Source organism: Ranitomeya imitator, chromosome 4 (genome assembly GCF_032444005.1).
Source record: "Ranitomeya imitator isolate aRanImi1 chromosome 4, aRanImi1.pri, whole genome shotgun sequence".
NCBI lineage: Eukaryota > Metazoa > Chordata > Amphibia > Anura > Dendrobatidae > Ranitomeya > Ranitomeya imitator.
In genome coordinates, this window is record NC_091285.1 from 523,490,518 (window position 1) to 523,512,381 (window position 21,864).

At 42.2% G+C, this 21,864-nt stretch overlaps 1 protein-coding gene across 6 annotated transcripts in view; it reads right to left on the bottom strand.

Annotated features, from left to right (window-relative positions):
• PPIP5K1 (diphosphoinositol pentakisphosphate kinase 1) overlaps positions 1–21,864 on the bottom strand; it is a 249,331-nt gene that overhangs the window by 67,135 nt on the left and 160,332 nt on the right. For all 6 annotated transcript variants that reach the window (XM_069766131.1, XM_069766130.1, XM_069766127.1 and 3 more), the window contains one exon: positions 17,300–17,390. In XM_069766131.1, coding sequence (XP_069622232.1) covers positions 17,300–17,390 — 91 coding nt within the window. The remainder of the gene's footprint in view (positions 1–17,299; positions 17,391–21,864) is intronic.

Here is a 21,864-nt window from a genome sequence, read left to right on the forward strand (position 1 = left end):
TCCTCTCACGAAGCATGTGACTTATGAAGGGAATTGCTTGCACCAGAAATCTTTAGGGGCTTCATAGCAAAAGGAGTGAATTCACATGAACATGCCATTTTTTTTTAGTTATTTGAGCATATACCGTACATTTAATTTATGCCTATATGTTTCTCACTTGATTTCATCAACTTAGACTATTTAGTGCTGATGCATCACACACAAATCTGATTTAAAAAATATTTAAAACACAGGCTGTAATGTAACAAAATAGGTAAAAAGCCTGGGGATGAATACTTTTGCAACCCACGGTATCAGTTAACTGAATGCTGAGCCCTGCATAACCCCACCCACACCACTGATTAGCAGCTTTCTGTCTATGCACAGTGTATATAGAAAGTGGCCAATCAGTGGTGGGGCGGGATTATACAGAACTCATGAACATGGAGGACTACATGGCAGCAGATTTAACTCATGGAAAAGGACACAAAATGTAAAAAAAAAAAAACACCTCATACAAAAAGGCAGTCATATTTAGCAACACCAAGACACAATATTAATACACTGCAGGATGAGGCAGGCCCCACATTATAAATGCTGAGGCAGCACAAATGCAAAACACTGATGAAACAACCACCCACATAGCTACCATTTATGCGCCTTGTATTACAACTGTGTATGGATAAGGCTATTTTATTTATTAATGCCCATACTATTAGATCAGGGGAACTGCCCAGCACAATATAAGTGCACCCACAAGGGCAGACACCCCAAATTCCCAAGCCAACACTAGAGAACCGGGCCGCACCCTGCAAAAGATGAAAAACGTGTAACAAAAAAAAGATGGAAAAAATGCATGAGATATTGGTTGATATCACAATACCAGGTTTACTAGTTCTTTAGTGATAAAATCACTAATTTATCATTAGATCACCAAAACTTCAGCAAGCAGCCCAGTAAGTGATACATGGCTAGAATCAGGGTCTCTGTCTGTAGATCATGCTTCGTACAGGATCAAAATCCTGGAGACAATTTATTTTTATATAGTTGCGGATCTTTAAAAATGATATGCAGATGGTCTAACGCTGCAGTATGATTTATCACGTACATTACAGCACTACCTGACTTATCATAATCGAGGAAAAAGGACTACTCCGGAGCTACGAAGGCATCAACTAGTGAGCATCCAGACACACTCCAGATCTGTATTTTGGATAACCACAGAAAACACCTTTAACCCTCAACTGGTGATGTGGGGTTTCCTATACCCCAGTGTTTAGAAATCTCTTATTTTTACAGAAAATCCAAATATCACTTTTGTTTTAATCGTTTTCTTATTGGCGATTGATTACACATGAGTATAACAAATTTTTGACGCCCACAAGTGTCAGAAAATGTAATACTTTGATAAAAATAAAGAAGTTTTCAAAATTCGAAAATGTGTAAAAAAGAATAACATGAGTGGTAATGTGAGGTTCAGCAAGGCCAAGACAGCACTTAGCGACAGCTAGCTCTGTTATGTGTGGCCAGAAGAGAGAGGCCTTGATGACATCCTGTTGACAAGGAAATGGATGGATGCTGGTGACAGACGTATCCTCATACCAGCATTTTTCAATGAATGGCAGCCAAACAAAAATTCCCTGGGGTGTGGCAAACCCCACCTCACCAGCTGAGGGTTAATAAATGATTGATGGCATATTAATTAAATATATTATCAATACATGCTGTGCACAATTATTGGGCAAGTACCGTATTTTTCGCTTTGTAAGACGCACTTTATTTCCCCCAAATTTGGGGGGGAAATGGGGGTGCGTCTTTCAAAGCGGATATACCGTTACCATTACAGGCTGGGATGAGGGGGTGTCCGCCGCCGTTGTCCGCCACCGCTGCCGCCCAGGGTGCTGCGGGGGGCTTTGGCGACATTTTGTGAAAGGCCAGAGCCCCCGGCAGTTCGTCCATGCTTTCCTGTGTGATGGACTCCGGGAAAATGGCCGCCGGAATCTCGGGAGATGAGATTTCAGAGCTGAGATCTCATCTCTCGAGATCTTGGTCCCAAGATCTCCATCTGCGCATGCGCCGCCTCCCGGCGGCCATTTTCCCGAAGTCCACCGCACAGGAAAGCATGGACGAACTGCCGGGGGCTCTGGCCTTTCACAAAATGTCGGCAGAGCCCCCGCAGCACTGGAGACACCCCCGCAGCACAGAAGCCCCCCCGCAGCAGCGGAGACACCCCTGCAGCACTGAAGACACCCCCGCAGCACCGAAGACACCCCCGCAGCACAGGAGTCCTCCTGCAGATCCCCTCATCCCATTCTGCAGCAATGCTCCACTCCTGCCTCCAGCAACGACCCTGGGACCCTGATCCACCGCAGCCACAACCCCTGGTAAGCAATAAGACGCATGGATTATAAGAAGCCCCACCAATTTATCAAAAAAATTTTTTTTTTCCTATTTTTCTTCTCAAAATTTGGGGTGCGTCTTATAATCCGGAGCGTCTTACAAAGCGAAAAATACAGTAAGTATTTTGACTGACTCAATTTCTCCAACTTTAAGCTACATAAGCTTGAATGCTTAGCTATATTTGCAGGACGTTTTAGCATATGGTCAGTGGCTGCTTCAGAGCTTTCATTCAAAGAAAATACAGCTGGAAAGCGGCAGCAGCGCTTACCTGCCCTGTTCTCTGAACAAATGCACTACAGGATGCAGCCAGCCCATGTAGCAAAGATGTCGGAAATATAGGTGTAAAATCTTAAATAGACAGCCACTCTCAGCCTACCAATTAATGGAGGGGGTGACTGCTTAGTATATGTTTGCACAATAGAGGCCTGTATAGGGCGCTAGAGGTGATGCACAGTGTCTGATCTCAGCCTATTAGTCACGCCCTATACTATTCGATTAGGCGGGCTGGCCAGCACTCTCTCAATGCATCCCATGTGAACACCCCTGTATACAAGACCCAACGTGCTGGGCTTGGCTGCACCCTGAAAAATAAAGAGAACAAAATACATATAAATATGTGAGGTATTGGTCGATATTTTGGCCAAGATATGCAAGCTCGCAACCCCCGCCAAGGGTCCTCACGCTTACGAGTCCTAACACTTAGTAGCAAAGCCACAAAAGAAGACTAAAAAGTCTCCAAGACTGAAAACGGGCAGCACTGCTTAACTGCCCAGGTCTCTGAACAAATGCACTACAGGATGCAGCCAAACCAGGTAGCAAAGATGTTGGTAACACAGGTGGAAAATACTAAATAGTTGGGTCTTGTTTACAGGGGTGTGCACATGGGATGCATTGAGAGAGTGCTGGCCAGCCCGCCTAATCGTATAGTATACGGCGTGACTAATAGGCTGAGAATCAGACAGTGTATTATCTGCATGTGAACAGCGCCCTATACAGGCCTCTATTGTGCATATGCATACTAAGCAGTCACCCCCTCCATGAACTGGTAGGTGGTGAGTGGCGGTCTATTTGTATTTTGTACCTGTGTTGCCGACATCTTTGCTACATGGACTGGCTGCACCCTGTAGTGCATTTGTTCAGAGACCTGGGCAGGTAAGCAGTGCTACCCCTTTTCAGCTGTATTTTTGAATTTTTGGAGGATTTTCAGTTCTCTTGTGGCTTACATCCGAAGACCTGCAAATTGGGATATGGGTGTAGGTGTTGATTGGCCATTAACTATAATAAAGCAGATAAAGCCACCGTGTGCTCTGTCGGACACCATTTTGGCCATATACAGGTAGTTGTTGCGAGAAGCAAGAAGCATTATAGCTAATCCGCTCATACACCAGAATCTCATTTTGGGGAGCTTCGGACGCAGGCCCCGACGGAGCCACTGAAAAGTGATATGCATTTCTGTAATGAGGGAGGGTGAGGCATAAATATATCAACACCCGTTATTAAGGTGTGCAGAATTATTATTTATTAGGCAGCTTTGTGTCCTCAGGCAAAATTGGCAAAAAAGAGAGACTCGTGACAGGGTCACAAAAAACATGTTGAAAAAAAGACGCATATTGATTGCCAAAGATTTGAGAAGAACCAAATATGAAGTCACCAGAAACCCATTATCCTCCAGTACTGTCATATTCCAGAACTTCAGCTTCCCTGGAGGCCCAGAAGAACAAGTCGTTCAGTGATCAGAGACATGGCCGAGGTAAGGAGGCTGAAACACGACCACCACTGATCAAGACACAGAAGGTGTGGCATTAAGACTGGGCCAAGAAATATCTGAACACAGATTTTTAAAGGTTTTATGGACTGATGAGATGAGAGTGACTTTTGACGGACCACACTGATGGGTCCAGGCCTGGATCAGTAAAGGGCACAGTCCTCCACTTTGACTCATATTCCAGCAACGTGGAGATGGTTACTGCGATGGGCTGGTATTATTATAGATGAGCTAGTTGGACCTTTTCAGGTTTAAAATTACCGTAACTCAAATTACAATCCCAATCCTACTGCCAGTTTTAACTTTTTCAAGCAGTGGTATAGGAAAACGTCTGAATCTTTCAAAAAAACCTTGATTATAATTTTTTCAGGACCAATGCTCCACCGCATGCATCAAAGTCCTCCGATGCTTGGTTGCCAGTAAAGGCCTTAACGATGAAAGAATAATAAAATGGCCTCTTCCTCACTTGACCAAAACCCTATAGAGAACTTGTGGGACCTTCTTAAATGGGATATTTACGGTGAAGAAAAACAGTCACCTCTCTGAACAGTGTTCTGGGGGCTGTGGTTGGTGCTACCCAAAATGATGATCATCAACAGAGTAAAAAAAACTGACAGACTGCATGGATGGAAGGCTTATGGCTGGTATTGAAAAGGGGTGCCTAAATTGGTAAATGATTAAAAAAAAATTGTGTCAGAAATGTATTTTTGTACAATTTGAGTTGTTTGGTTATTATTCTCACTATAAGATATGAAAAAACCAATTGAGATGGGAACAGTTACATTTTTCATTTAGTTGCCCAATAATTCTACACACAAATATTCTGCCAAGAAAGACGAAACCTCACTTTTCCTTGCTTAAATATTTAGGTTTATTAACCTTTTAGATTTACTGACAGCACGGTCGTTGTTCTATAAAGCTATGTGCACACATTCAGGATTTCTCGCAGAAAATTCCTGAGAAAAACCTGAAATTTTCTGCAAGAAATCCGCAAGAAATCTGCATGCGTTTTTGCCGCGTTTTTTTCCGGACATTTCCCAATGTATTTTGTAGTGGGAAATCCGCAAAAAAACCCGCAAAATTAATGAACATGCTGCGTTTTTACCGCGATGAGTTTTTTTTCGCGGAAAAAAACGCATCATGTGCACAAAACATGCATAATTCATTCTAAATGATGGGATGCTTATTGTATGCGTTTTTTTGCAGTTTTCTAGCGTTTTTATCGGGAAAAAACGCGAAAAAAACGCGAAAAAACTGCAACGTGTGCACACAGCCTAACAAAATTAATCATCAAAAATAAAAATTGCCTAATTGTGCACACAGTGTATGTAATTGACAAAAGTATGACTGGCCCACTGATTCCATTTGCTTGAACTAGACCTTAAACAACTCAAGTCTGGTTTTAAAATGAAACCGCTTATAGGGAAGCCATCATCAGAAAGTGATCTATTACATAAATCAATTTTTTGTGAATTTTTTACATTTTTTTTCATGTCATGATCTTTATTAAAAAACTTGCATTTTTCATACTGGCCACTGAGGCTTTTTCAGGACTTTTACTTCCTGTCCTTTCATGAACAGTTTTCAACAAGGTTCCTCATCAGAGTCAGGGTTATAATGACAGGTAACACCTCCATATACAATTGATAGATGATCCACCACTCACAATAGGTGATGCCACCATTCACAATAGGTGATGTCACATATCCCTTCTGAAAGACCTTTGCACTCACACATTAGATGCTTCAATACAAAAAATGGGATCATCTTCTGATCACTGTGGCTAATGTATAGGTGTTGTTTCCTGATACAACAGGAAGTATGGGTCTAAAACAAGTCTCAGAGGCCAATGCGAAAATTTAAAGATTGTTACTTGAAATAAAAATAATTTCCAAACATTTTGAAAAAATATATTTAAACACAAAAACCTGATTTAAACAATAGTATTTATTTTAATTTTCTGATTGCTTCTCTTTAAAGGTACCTTCACACATAACGATATCGTTAACGATATCGTTGCTTTTTGTGACGTAGTAACGATATCGTTAAGGAAATCGTTATGTGTGACAGCGACCAACGATCAGGCCCCTGCTGGGAGATCGTTGGTCGCTGAGGAAAGTCCAGAACTTTATTTCGTCGCTGGATCTCCCGCTGACATCGCTGGATCGGCGTGTGTGACACCGATCCAGTGATGTCTTCACTGGTAACCAGGGTAAACATCGGGTTACTAAGCGCAGGGCCGCGCTTAGTAACCCGATGTTTACCCTGGTTACCAGCGTAAACGTTAAAAAAACATACATACTTACCTTCAGCTGTCTGTCCCCGGCGCTCTGCTTCTCTGCACTCCTCCTGCATCCTGGGTCAGCGCCGGCCAGCCGGAAAGCACAGCGGTGACGTCACCGCTCTGCTTTCCGGCTGACCGGCACTGACAGTGCAGAGGAAAGCAGAGCGCCAGAGGACAGACAGCTGAAGGTAAGTATGTAGTGTTTGTTTTTTTAACGTTTACGCTGGTAACCATGGTAAACATCGGGTTACTAAGCGCGGCCCTGCGCTTAGTAACCCGATGTTTACCCTGGTTACCGGGGACTTCGGGATCGTTGGTCGCTGGAGAGCTGTCTGTGTGACAGCTCTCCAGCGACCAAACAGCGACGCTGCAGCGATCAACATCGTTGTCGGTATCGCTGCAGCGTCGCTGAGTGTGAAGGTACCTTTAGTAACTAGAGCTTAGCTACAGTTGTATCACTGGATAAAGCACATCACCCAAGGTGTGGCTGTTGAGGGGTGAGAGTTAAAGGAGTTTTCCCCAAGAACAAAGTACATTTTGATGAATAGATATTGTAATAAAATTAAGTTCCACCAATGGAAAGATCTTGTAATAAAATTAAGTTCCACCAATGGATATGTTAAAAAACATGTTCCTGTGCTGAGATAATCTTATAAATGTGCCCCTGCTGTGTGCTGTGTAATGGCTGTGTCTGACCGTACAGGAACATGGTCTGATCATGCCACAGCAGGATGGGATCACAGCTTATTTATTTAGTTTGTAAATGCGGGGACTTTGCTGCACCCTTCGCGTCACCAAGAGCTCAGTGTACTGTTAAGGTACCGTCACACTTATCGACGCTGCAGCGATACCGACAACGATCCGGATCGCTGCAGCGTCGCTGTTTGGTCGCTGGAGAGCTGTCACACAGACCGCTCTCCAGCGACCAACGATGCCGGTAACCAGGGTAAACATCGGGTAACTAAGCGCAGGGCCGCGCTTAGTAACCCGATGTTTACCCTGGTTACCATCCTAAAAGTAAAAAAAAACAAACACTACATACTTACCTACCGCTGTCTGTCCTCCAGCGCTGTGCTCTGCACTCCTCCTATACTGGCTGTGTGAGCACAGCGGCCGGAAAGCAGAGCGGTGACGTCACCGCTCTGCTTTCCGGCTGACCGACGCTCACAGCCAGTACAGGAGGAGTGCAGAGCACAGCGCTGGAGGACAGACAGCGGTAGGTAAGTATGTAGTGTTTGTTTTTTTTTACTTTTAGGATGGTAACCAGGGTAAACATCGGGTTACTAAGCGCGGCCTTGCGCTTAGTTACCCGATGTTTACCCTGGTTACCAGTGAAGACATCGCTGAATCGGTGTCACACACGCCGATTCAGCGATGTCTGCGGGGAGTCCAGCGACCAAATAAAGTTCTGGACTTTCTTCCCCGACCAGCGACAGCACAGCAGGGGCCTGATCGCTGCTGCCTGTCACACTGGACGATATCGCTAGCGAGGACGCTGCAACGTCACGGATCGCTAGCGATATCGTCTAGTGTGACGGTACCTTTATACCCCCTCAATCTGCATACTGAGCACATAATTATATCTTGACTGACAACACTCAAGCAGCGGCTCTACAAGGACATTGCATCCGGACTTATGTGTCAATGCAGTCTCTCATACCTGGCTCCTATATGCAGTACATTAGCAAACAGCGGATGCAGACAGGAGCCAGCGATGAGAGCCTGCAATTACACTATGTGAGCACAGCTGCAGGGTCTGTGCGGAGCGGCAGAGCTACTGGTCTTCATGTCTTGATTGACATCACTGAACCCAATCAGCAGTTCTAAATGGACACGGCAGCTGCGCTCACATAGTGTCATTGCCAGCTCATGTCTGCAGCCACCACTTGATACTTTACCGTAGATAGTAGCCAGGGAAGAGAGTCAGCAACTAAGCATGGGTTCAGGAAGAACTCATCTGGACACTATAAATCAAGATATGGCTAGGTGCTCTGAGTGCGAAGTAAGGGGGTATAATGGTGCATTAAGCCCTTGGCCACGCCTAGGATGCACCAGAGTCCCCTCATTTGCATACAAAATAAATAGCTTCTTTTACGGCAGCTAAACTACTAAAATTTATACTATAAGCATAATTTTCAGACAACCAAGTTCCCTGCATACCTGTCTATGTGATTTAATTAGCATTTTGGGGTGACAGACTCTCTTTAAAGGGTCTATCGCAACGTTTAAATGTGTTGAGAAGATAAAAAAATAATACATCCAAAACAAAAATTTCCAGAATTATTGAAATGTAAAATTCTGAAATTACAATAAGTGCATCATAATAAATCACTGCTTACCCATACCAGACACAAAACACATATAAAAAGCCAACAATGACATTATAAAAGTAAAAGCAAGTGAGTCAAATACAGCTGTAGCAAAAATTAAGAGACCACTGCACTGCATTTTATAAAAATCAGATTTCTCTACATGTCTGACAGCCATTCCATTCCAGTGTCAGAAGAATTCCAACCAGAGTACACCTCATTCTACTTAATGCGCTTCTGATTAGATGATCACCTGAACCAAGTTATTTAACAAAGGAAAGTATAAAATATACTGGTGTGGTGTCCACAATCCTCTTGCAATAGGACAAGCTGGATGGCAAAACAAGTGCTAGTAATATCCCAAAAGTAATAGGAATGAAAAAATAAATGTTAACCATGCCAAAGGAGTTGAAAAGAAAAGTCTTGAGTGAGGAAAAGAAGGGCTCATTTCTGGCTTTACTAGCAGAGGAACATAGTGAGCTTCATGTTGCCTCCATTCTTAAAATTTCTAAGATGGCAGTCCATTACAACAAGGTCAAGCAGCAGACATTGGGAACAACAAAGCTACAGACCAGCAGAGGGCGAAAACGACTCTCCACTGACCAGGATGACCGTCATTTAATTCGACTGTCATTTAGCAACCGCAGGATGACATCAAGTGACTTATAAAAGGAATGGCAAATGGCAGCTGGGGTTAAGTGCACGGCAAGAACAGTTCGTAACAGGCTTCTAGAGGCAGGACTCAAGTCATGTAAAGCCAGAAAAAAACTTTCATCAATGAGAAGCAAAGGAGAGCCAGGCTGAAGTTTGCCAAAGACCATAAAGATTGGACCATAGCGGACTGGAGTAAAGTAATCTTCTCTGATGAGTCTAATTTTCAGCTGGGGATGCTTCTGCAAGGCTGGAATTGGGCAGGTTAATCTTTGCGAAGGACATATGAATCAAGCCGCATACAAGGTTATCCTGGAAAAACAGTTGATTCCTTCTGCTCAGGCAATGTTCCCCAACTCTAAGAACTAGAGCTAGGTCAATCAAGGTGTGGATGAAGGAGCACCACATCAAATCCCTGTCATGGCCAGCCCAATCTCCAGACCTGAACCCCATTGAAAATCTCTTGAATGTAATCAAGAGGAAGATGGATAGTCACAAACCATCAAACAAAGAAGAACTGCTTACATTTTTGTACTAGGAGTGGCAGAAGGTCACCCAAAATCAGTGTGAAAGACTGGTGGAAAGCATGCCAAGACGCCTGAAAGCTGTGATTATAAATCATGGTTATTTTAAAATATTGATTTCTGATCTCTTCCTGAGATAAAACATTAGTATTGTTGTTTCTAAATGAATATGAACTTGTTATTTTTGCATTATTTGAGGTCTGCAAGCAATGCATTTTTTTGTTATTTTGACCATTACTAATTTTCAGAAAATAAATACAAAATGTATTGCTTGGAACTTCGGAGACATGTTGCCAGTAGTTTATAGAATAAAAGAACAATTTACATTTTACTAAAAAATATACCTATAAAGAGAAAAATCAGACAAACTGAACATTTTGCAGTGGTCTCTTAATTTCTGCCAGAGCTGTGTGTACATGAATTGCTACTTATCTCTAAATCTAGCTATATAAAATAAATAAGGTAAATGGAGCACTCCCAAAATACAAGTATAAAGCAATGGAATGTTGTAACTGGCAAATTACATGGGAAAACATACAGATGGCCGCCAGAACATGATATACACCAAGCAAGTCAAACAGGACATAAAGATAGTTTGTTAGCTCTGCTACAGATATGCGGGCATAACAGTGGGCAATGCAGTTTTCACTTCAGCTCCTAATTATATGTGCACACCATGGAGTTTCCAGACAGGAGAATTCACCGAGTTTTCAAAGACTTTTCCTGTAGGGAACGCCGGTGTTTTTTTCACTTTAGTGCCTTTTCTTGTTTTATTTTTGCTTTGACGTTTCCTAAGCGGCTTCACATTGAAAGACGCCAGAAGTATGGCCTGTTTATTTTTTTATTTTTTTTAACAGCTTGGTGTCTTTGTAAACCTGAAGTGGTTAAAAAAAAGCTCAGAAGACTAAGCATGTGTACAGCAACTCGTTTTTACATACTGTAGAAATGCAAGTGTTCATTCTTTTGAGTTTTTTCTAGACTCTTTCAGGCCAGTTTCAAAGCCAAAAAGCCTGAAAAACACGTTGTGGGAACATACCTTAAAACGGCATGGTCCAAAACCCAAATACATTTTCACGCTAAATCTCTATCTAATGTCATAATGTAACCTATTTTCTAATGTACTTACAAAGTCCCTATCTACACGCTAACTGCTTCCATTTTGACGATGCTTCATTTCAGAATCCCAGTGCATGCTGGAATGTTCAAACAAAGTGTCATCAGGGGCAGAAGCGGAGGTCACTGCCACAGCCTCTGCCACCTCCGTAAAACAAAGAGTCATCAGTGACCTTCGTTTCAGGAGTATGTGTCAGTTTCGACATATCCTCAGTAGATTCTTGTCATTGTGCAATGTGCACTATGACAGTGCGCTCCCTCACCAGATCTGATCAGCAGTACTAAGCTGGCAACAGAACGCACTGTCAGTGTGTGCTGCAAGACGAATGCCTGGGTCTGAAAGCGGAGTTCAGTGCCGTCCCTGCAAATGATCACTTACAGAGGAGCCACTGGTCTCTGCATGGTGGTAATCCTTTTGTACTGCTCAGTGACAGGACGCTCTGTTGCCGGCTCGTGGCAACTGATGAGAGCTGGTGAGGGAGTGCACTGTGATGCACAGTGCACAGTGACAAGAATCTACTGAGCACATGTTGGATGGAACCGACAACCGACGCATGCTCAGTAGAGCAGCGACTAGCTCAGCCCCTAAAACGAAGGTCACTGATGATGCTTCGTTTCAAGTAGGGGGCTGAAGCTATGGCAGTGACCACAGCTTTTGTCCCCTGATGACACTTCGTTTGAGCACTGAACACTGGGATTCTTAAACAAAGAGTCATCAAAACGGAAGATAGATAGATATATATCTTCCATTTTGATTACAGTATATATATATATATATATATATATATATATATATATACTGTATATATATTTTATATATATAAAAGCAGTTCGATAACAATGTAGTTAGGGACTTTTTAATGAATGTATATTAGAAAATAAATTGGATTATGACATTAAATAGATAGGGACTTGGAATGAAAATTGTGCTTCAGCCCACCCAGTTAATCAGACTTTGAGGTACATTAGTTAAATTTAAGATTAAGGTATTTTATGACAGGAAAGTCACAAGATGCTTTCCTGCTCTAGTTAAGATGGGTTATCGGTAAAGAGAAGCTGCCTATTCAATTTTCTAAAAGTTTCTTAATGTATGTCAACAATGAATATTTTGTACCAAGTAGTATTCGCTCTCTTTCTTTTATTGTTTAATAATGTACACATTTGCATAGACATTTATTTGTAAGAATCAATTTTCTACATTTTTTCATTAAATACTTCCTGCCATCTTTCTGTTGGAGAGCCTGTGTAACTCATAATTATAGTAGGTAGTCCTGCTGTTTCTGACTTCAGATTGCACACTGCTTTCGGCTGTGTCTTTACTGTAAGACTTACGCCTCAATGTATGTGGAATGCTGAAAAACGCACAGTACAATGTTCTGCTATTTCAAGTAGTCAGTAGATAATGAATGGAGCAGAGGTTAATCATGTGCACCTCCACTCCATTAAAGATGGTGCTCTGCAGTGTCCAGTTCATGGGATTCAGAGGCACCTTCTAGAAATTGCTGGGATCAGAAAGTTAGCCCTAATTACATAGATAGGGAATAACTTCATTTTGAGAATTCCTCTTTAAAAAGTTTTTAGTTTCATAATGTTTTATGTGTATTGCTTACCATGAATTTGATGGTTCTAGGACAATAATGGACATTATAATTTTATATCTATAAAATAAGTCTTGCTTATATTGCTCAGTTTTTCATCTCTCTGGAGATGTAGATGTTGAGATAAATTACGGTAGTTTTCGTCTTCTTTATTCGTGAAGAAATATCTTTACAAAAGATATGCCGTAATACTTTACATTATTCCAAAGAATGTTTTAGGATACTTTGTGCACTGGGTTGAAATGCAAACTTTAATAATGAAAAGAATAGACTGATCAGAAATTATGAATCAGAGGGTGCTAAATCTGTCAAGTTACATTGACAGGGTAAGGTAGATGTAGCTAGCCCAAGAGATTCATGTTCTACTGCGGGATTCAATGTCCATTTACAACAAGAGTTATTTCTTATCTTCTGTAAAGATATCATAGAAACAAAAATGAAACAGAACACGGATTAAAAAAATGAATTTTGGTATTAAAAAATTATATCCTATTGTACATAATTGTCCATATATAACATATAAAGCATCAAGTCCCACAAAAACCCAAAGTAAATTACTTACCAGAGTGTCGAACAAAACCATCATAAATTAATTTCTTCCTTGAAGAACCCTTTCCTTATCCTATAATACCCTTCTAATTCTCGTTAAAGTATATTAGAAGGGTTTGATACTAAATCTTAGGACAATTAGATTGCTCTAAATTCTTCATAAGACTCTTGTATATATTTTGCCTCTGTGCAATAAACTCCGTCTTCAGTGGGTAATAAAAAAAAATCATCCCCCGACTGATGATAAAAATATTACAGAGAAAGCATGACTTCAGAAAAGCCATAAATACGTGGCTCACCAAAATAATGGAAATACACATTTTTAAGAACGGCAAAATCTACAACTCAATTGTTATTGGCAAAGTATTTAAATATTGGCCCATATAAGTGTTTAAAGGGGTGGTTTGGTCAAATAAAAAGAATGAAATGTTCTTATGGGCAGGATCAGAGCAACTTATTAACAGATGTCTTTACAACAACCTGTAAGCTCGGGAGCCACATGTGGCTCGCGGTCCCATGAATTGTGGCTTGCAGCTGTCTGTCAGCTTGGGCATTAGCTCCAGGTCTAGCAAACAGGTATGAAGAGCACATCTGAAAATGGTGAATTTCGTGAGAAGCCCTGCACAGAGCAGCAGATCTGGAGGCATATATCCTGGTCTTAGGGCGTTTGAGATAATTTAAGTATGGTACACTGGAGACAAGATGACACCACCTGTCAGAGGAGGTGTTTGAAGCTGAATGTGACAGTGTCTTGGGAGTGCTTTATAGGAGAATACTAAGTGGGGGGTATTGTATGAACCCCTGGATCTTTGTATACTGCTTTGGGGTGTCCGATTTCGGTGGAAAACCTTTGGTTACCATTATGCCTGTAATGGGGGCTTTGGTTGCCACTATTGAGGAGGGCAGGAGCTCAATGCTGGATGTGGCTCTCAAAGTCAGAAACGTTGGGGACCTCTGCTCTACAACTTTGCCTTGATGGTCTGCTCTATAACTCCTCCTGCATCAGCATGACATGGTGTCAGCGGATTACATGGTAGGTCTACCCTCCTACTCATGTTATCTAGACCCTTTCTGAGTTAAATGCAGTCTCATCTGGGGCATCCATACTGTATGTGAACCTCTCACCTTTCCATCATTAAAGGTAAATTGGTGGTGAGAAGATGAGGGATCACACACCACTGATAAGTGGAAGGAGGTTGGAAACCAGCTTAGAAGGGATCTAGTCTACACACACAGCAAATGCAATACTTTAAGGGAAGGGCTGGTCTAAAAGAGGGTACACCATTTGGTCAGCAGATGTAAAAAAGTGCAGCCTTAGGCTATGTTCACACATTGCTTTTTTTTCAGCATTTTTTTAATGAATTTTTTATGCAATTAGCTGCGTTTTACAGTACCAGCAAACGCTATGAGATTTCAGAAATCTCATGCACAGTCTGTTTTTTTGTCCTCAGTATTTTATGCAATACCTTGGTTTTTGCCAAATTCAGCATTTCACATCTTTCACCGTTCTCCACCCATTGAAAGCAATGGGAGGTGAAAAACACGCCGGAAAAATGCAGGTATCAGATTTTGCTGCGTTTTTGGTGGCAAAATTTGGTGAAGTAGAACCAGATTTTTTTTTTTATGCACTAAACTTTTTCAGCATGCACACGAGACAAATGTACCTTGAAAAAACCACAACAACCAAGCAGCAAAAAACACAACAAAAACAAACCAAAAACTGCTTTTTTGAGATGTGTTTCTTTGCCATAGCAAAAAAATGCAGCAAAAATGCAACGTTTGAACACAGCCTTAGTCTAGTCTTATGACCGTAGAACAGAGTAGGCCTCTGATATAAACTGAAAAAAATTACTTCTGGAGAAGTTTCTCATCTCCTGCCCACAGAAACATTAAAAGTACTTTTCAATTGAGCGGATAACCACTTTAAGGTCTTTCACCGTCAGGACATTTTCATAGTTTTGACAAACACTTATTAAACAACACCTAAAAACACAAAGCCGTAACAGACCAAACAATATAATGAAAAAAATAAAATAAAATCTGCATTATAAAATAAAAGAATCAAGTTATGACTTAATTCCAATACAAATTCTGAAAGCACACACCTGCAACATTGTGAAAAAGTTAATGCAATTTCTCATCAAAACTGATAGGATTAACAATAACACCCAATCAGGCCCTCAGATGCACAAAACTTACTAAAAATGAAAGGACGACAATTGAAGAGTTAATAAACACCGCTTCTATATATATTGCATCCAGCAGGCCTTAAATATTTGATTCATGAATTCCACAAAAGTCCATAATGTAGTGTATGCTCCCTTTTCTAGCTCGTGGGAAAAGAAAACAAAAAACTCCTCCCTCCCAAACGTTACAATCAGAGAGCAAATTTTTTTTGTAACTTGTAGGAGGGGCGACATAAAAAGTAACGTTTTTGTACCACCCACTGGGGTCAATGAGGGGGTGACGACCGTAACAGCTACACATGGGATATTTGTTCTTGATCTCACTTTGAACTTTTTCACTTTTACCTCCAGCTTATATAGATTCTGAACCAAGTTCAACTTTTTATGCTTTATGACCTCAAACGGGTGCTGCATCCCAAGTATTGTGAACAGCGAGTCTGGTATCTTTCAGAAACTAAGATTACGGACTCTATCCTAATATTCTAGATGTGGCGATCTTTCAAAGTCATGGTAGACTGCTTATGTTCTTGGCAGTAAAAAAGTTAACATATTATAAGATCTAAAACTATTCAAAAGGTGATGAGATTATTCGGAAGAAAAAATAGTAGAGACTGTCCACAAGATAGTGGTACCCTACTTTTATTTTCTGTGCTTACACTTAAAGGGGTTTAACCCTGATAATAAATCTGTTCCAAATAAAAGATCCTGGAAGAACAATACACTTTGCAAATACAATTCAGGTCCAAATATGCAAAATGTTTCTATTTCAGGTTTACCTAGCAAATAAAAAAAACAGAACCTATTAAAAATGAGCTTTTCTTATAGTTAAAAAGCTCAAATCTCATTTTAAAAAAAACGGAGAGTAAGTAAAAAAAACAGGGTCAGCAGATTAGTAATAATAATCCAAGTAGATCTGGGTTGAGTGATACTTATGATGGAAATCACATCTAAGGAAAGAGTCGTAAATCCTCAGTTTCCCTTCCTAGCAGCGGAGGTTGGCACCCTATGGGGAATGTAGTGGCGCCCCTGCTCCATGTTGGATAACCCTGCCTGACCCTGAGAGGAAGTCCCTCACCAAGCCGTCACCAACACCCAATAAAGTGCTTAACCCATTATCTACCAACGTCCTTTTTTTGGACGCCTAATCTTTAGCTTTTAGCAACAAAGATTTTATAATTTTTATAATTAGGTCCAATTTTTGGTGTTGTGTTTGTAAAATGAATGTTTTCAAAATAGGAAATGATGTCATTGTCATTTTTAATTGAATATTGGGACGCCCTTTTCTGAAAAATCCGTACTTGTAAAAATTTTAATTTGGCAAGTAATGGGTTAAGTGCAATTCAGCTTGGACAATCTGCCACAAACGTCTGTAGATGATCACTAAGTGAGTGCTCCTTATTACACAGGTCATTCAAAAAGTGCTGCAGTTTCAATATCAAGAACTAAATCCCTATATATATATATATTATATATACATATATATGTATAAATAGGGATTTGTCAGATATTGATATAAAGTTATCTATTTCTGACCAGATATAAAGAGAATATTCCAATGTTCTAATCACATAGTCACAATAGAATTGAAAAATCTGCACGTCACACGCATGAGGACGGTCCATCATGACACATGCGAGAAAGACCAGCAGGAGCCTGTCGGCGGATGAAATATGTGATCAGACTACATAGGTAAGCTGAAATAGAAAAATTATACATTTTTGGAAATTCATTGTATTTCAAGAGTTAATTGTTTTTCCACTCTTTTACTTAAGATGGATAGATTATCATGGTAAAACCCCCACTTAATAATCTAAAATCCAGAACATAAAATGTTATTTTCTCCAAAACGTTTCCATTTGTGACAATAAAAACAACAAGGCAAACAAAAGAAAAAAAAATACCCAACAACATAAAAAACACAGACTAAGAAATCCAACATACCTAAACCACTTTGCTTCATGTCCAATGGCTGCCTGGCATAGGAAGTGAAGAGGCGGTACCCACCGGATTTCGAGGAAGTCTCTGAAAGCACCTGTGGATCGGAGATAATGACAGTGAAGCGTCTACACCGAAAATTAGCAATATTCCCTTCTCAGATACAACAGCATTATCAGGAATGTGTACACGACAAAAAAACAAGCAAGTTAACACCACAAACTTTCCAGAAGTTTACATTAGGAAAGGAAACAGAGGTCCATATAATAAGCCATGGCATTAGGGATGAGAGGAATGAGCAGGCAAACAGGTTCTACACAAAAGAGACGAACCGCAGCAGGACTGATGTTATGCTAAGGCAATGGAGTCTGGAGTCTCAGCGTTTAGAGGGAAAGAACAACCCAGAATTGCTTTCATCTTGGTACACTTCACATACAGGAAGGTCATCCAATTTTTAACATAATGCATTTGCTTAAAATAGGTTTCCATGATTAGCAAAAATGATCTGCTGATTGCTCCGAAAGCAGTGCCATATTTGTCCATAGGCTGTGTACAGTATTGCAGGTGAGCGGTTCCTATACTACTATAGCACCAGTAAGCAAACAGAAAATTAAATTTTTAGCCAAACATAAAAACAAGGTATTAAAGCAAAAAAAAAGAAAGGAGTGCAACATAAAAAAATATTAAATCATTCCAGATTCTATGAAGCTATACAAGTTTGTAATAGAATATTTAGGCAATGTGCCCACGATCAGGATACAGAAGCGTTTTGATTGTAACGTATTTTCGCTGCATCCAAAATGCTGCGTTCTAATCAGGCAGGTAAATCCTCGTTCACTGAACGAGGCGGATTTACCGCATCTAATGAATGGCTACGAGTGGCACTACTAGTGTCTCCTGCAGATAATTGACATGCTGCGGCTTGTAAACCCGCACCGCGGATGAGTTTACGCAGCATCAAATAGAAACAGTGGGCATGGGATTTCTATATCCACTGTGTTTGTAAGCTAGAACGTAGCATTTTGGACGCAGCACATGTGAGCGGTGTCCAAAACTTTGCTATTCCTGATCGTGGGTAGATACCCGCAAAGTAAGAATTCATTATATATACACTGCTCAAAAAAATAAAGGGAACACTAAAATACCACATCCTAGATATCACTGAATGCAGCGTCGGACTGGAGCACCTTGGGCCCACCAGAGAAAATCATTCTTGGGGCCCACTATGTAGCTAATATCAGGGTATAATATAAGGTAGTAAACGTCTTAATTATGTAGTAAGGGTTGGGTAGCCCCCTCGCAGAATATAATTTAGCCCCCTCACAGAATATAACGCAGTCCCCTCTAATAGAATATAATGCAGCACCCCACAAAATATAATGCAACCCCCTCAGGTATAACGCAGTCCCCACCATAGAATATAATGTAGCACCCTCATAGGCTATAATGCAGCCCCCTCATATAGTATAATGCAGCCACCACAGAATATAATGTAGTCAACTGAGAGAATGCAGCCCCACCACAGAATATAATGTAGCCCCCCCATAGAGTATACTGTAGCCCCCTCACATAGTATGTTGTAGCCCCCCATAATATAATGTAGTCCCCTGAGAATAATGCAGTCCCCCCACAGAATATAATGTAGCCCCCTCATAAAATATAATGCAGCCCCTCTCCAACCCCATCATTGTCCTCATCACCACCTCCATCATTGCCTTCTCCCCCACCACCCCTATCATTCTCCCCCACCACCTCCATCACTGCCCATTCCACCACCTGCATCAATGCCTCCTCCCCCACCTTCATTGTCCATTTCATCACCTGCATCATTGCCTCCCCCATCACCATCCTTGCCCATCACCTCCATCATTGCCTCCCCCTACCACCATCATTGCCCATTTCATCACCTCCATCACTGCCTCCCACCATCACCATTATCATTGCCTCTCCACCACCACCATCATTGCCCATCACCTCCATCATTGCCTCCCCACACCCTCATTGACCATCACCTCCATCATTCCCTCCCTCGCCATGATTGCCCATCACCTCCATCATTGTCTCCCCCACCATCACTGCCCATCACTTCCATAATTGCATCCCCTCACCTCCATCATTGCCTCCCTACCACCATCATTGCCCATCACCTCCATCATTGTATTCCCCCCACCATCATTGACCATCACCTCCATCATTGTCTCCCCCAACCACCATCATTGCCCATCACCTCCATCATTGTCTCCCCCACCAATATCATTGTCCTTCACCACACACACACAGCTCATCACACACACGCACATTTTATTCAATAAAACAAAACATATATAATATATATATATATTTTAGATAAACACAATATAAAACTGTGTAAACCCTACTAAACACCTTTGCCAACTTTATCTGCAGAAGCCACCTGTGATTTTGTGCGGCCATGGTACGTTGTGCCCGGTTACAACCCCAGCTCTGCTACCTCTAGGACTTGCGGACTATAGTAGTAGTCCGTGACTGGAGTAGTGAAGTATGGCAGAGTGCACACACTGATGGCAAATGCCTTTTTAGCAGAGTGAACACGTGTACGGAGAATTACTAACCTTATTACAGAGGTAATATGAACAGAGAACACTGCTGAGAGACACACAGGCAATTAGGTGAGATTCATCGTGATTCGTGCGGCATTAAAAGGGATATGCATATTTTATGGCATATACGAGGTGGCATGATTTCCAACAAGGCAGAGACTAAGTCACCACTGGACTGTTAACAGCAGTACATAAATTCAGCCCTATAATACACAGGAAAGGAACTTCTAACAACTTTTCCTACAATGGACACACACGAGTTTGTGCAGTCCGGGGACGTCTGTGATAACAATGCGTACCCCAGTAACCAGATGTTCTATTCTGGAGGACACAGATTTCATTTGATCCTTTAGCTATTCCATAGGGGACCTGTAGGAGCTGCAGGCGTAGGAAGAGGTTAATGGGAAGAAGTCTGTGGCTGCACATACATGAGTGAGACACAGCTCCTCAGCTAAGGGGACAATGCCAGATGGAAGATAAGAGCGTGCCAGTGACAGCCATGCCAATCGCCTACACTCTTACAGGCTGAGATGTCATCGGGCGCAGAACCAGTATCCGGCCACCATCCAGAGGTCAGCACTGAAGAGAGCTGTATCTCCAGCAATGCCAATCACCTGAGGGCATCCTGTCACATGTCACACCTTTATCTCTGGAGGGATTAGGAATGCAAGCTATTGTTCTCTGTGAGCAGCCAATCTACGGTCTTATTGGAGTGATCTTCAATGAATAGTCCAGAAACAATAGCTGCTCCCCCACCTCACTAGTTTACCTCCAGGTGTGGTCTCCGGTGCATACACAGTAGCGCCTGATGGCAGCTGGAGGGCTCCTTTCTATAAATCACTACTATAGGAACAAGTGTCGGTCCCAACAGCTGACTCCTGTGTGCACACCGTGCATCTGCAGCGCCTGCACACAGCTAGCACAGGCGGTGTGAGCAGCCCGCAGGACAAGTGCCCACACCGGGCGCCCACTGCTGCTAGAACTGAGCCCCACACGTGCCTCGTCCCTCATACTCACCTGTCCCACTGCACGGCCCTGCCGACATCCCTCGCGCTCTGTCCCGACTCCAGGCGGAGGCGCCGGCGCAGCACCTTCTTCCTGCTTGAGCGGTCATGTGACACCGTTCATTAAGATCATGAATATGCGCATATTCATGATCTTAATGAGCGGTGTCACGTGACCGCTCGTTCAGGACGAGCTGCAGTGCAGACGCCGAGACCATCGCTGGAGCAGGGTGAGTATTCAAGGCGGGCGGCGGGGGGGCCCTGGAGACTGGAGCAGTGGGGGCCCTGGAGGCTGGAGCAGTGGGGGCCCTGCCAGCAGGTGTCAGTGCTAGGGCCCACCGGAGGATCCTCCGGTTCTCCGGTGGGCCAGTCCGAGCCTGACTGAATGAAATATTCCAGTTGTAAATCTTTATTCATTACATAGTGGAATGTGTTGAGAACAATAAAACCTAAAAATGATCAACTTAAATCACAACTAATATCCGACGGAGGTCTGGAGTTGGAATGATGCTCAAAATCAAAGTGGAAAATGAAGTTACAGGCTGATCCAACTTCAGTGGAAATGCCTCGAGACAAGGAAATGATGCTCAGTAGTGTGTGTGGCCTCCACGTGCCTGTATGACCTCCCTACAATGCCTGGGCATGCTCCTGATGAGGCGGCGGATGGTCTCCTGAGGGATCTCCTCCCAGACCTGGACTAAAGCATCCCCTAACTCCTGGACAGTCTGTGGTGCAACGTGACGTTGGTGGATGGTGCAAGACATGATGTCCCAGATGTGTTCAATCGGATTCAGGTCTGGAGAACGGGCGGGCCAGTCCATAGCTTCAATGCCTTCATCTTGCAGGAACTGCTGACACACTCCAGCCACATAAGGTCTGGCATTGTCCTGCATTAGGAGGAACCCAGGGCCAACTGCACCAGCATATGGTCTCACAAGGGGTCTGAGGATCTCATCTCGGCACCTAAGGGCAGTCAGGATACCTCTGG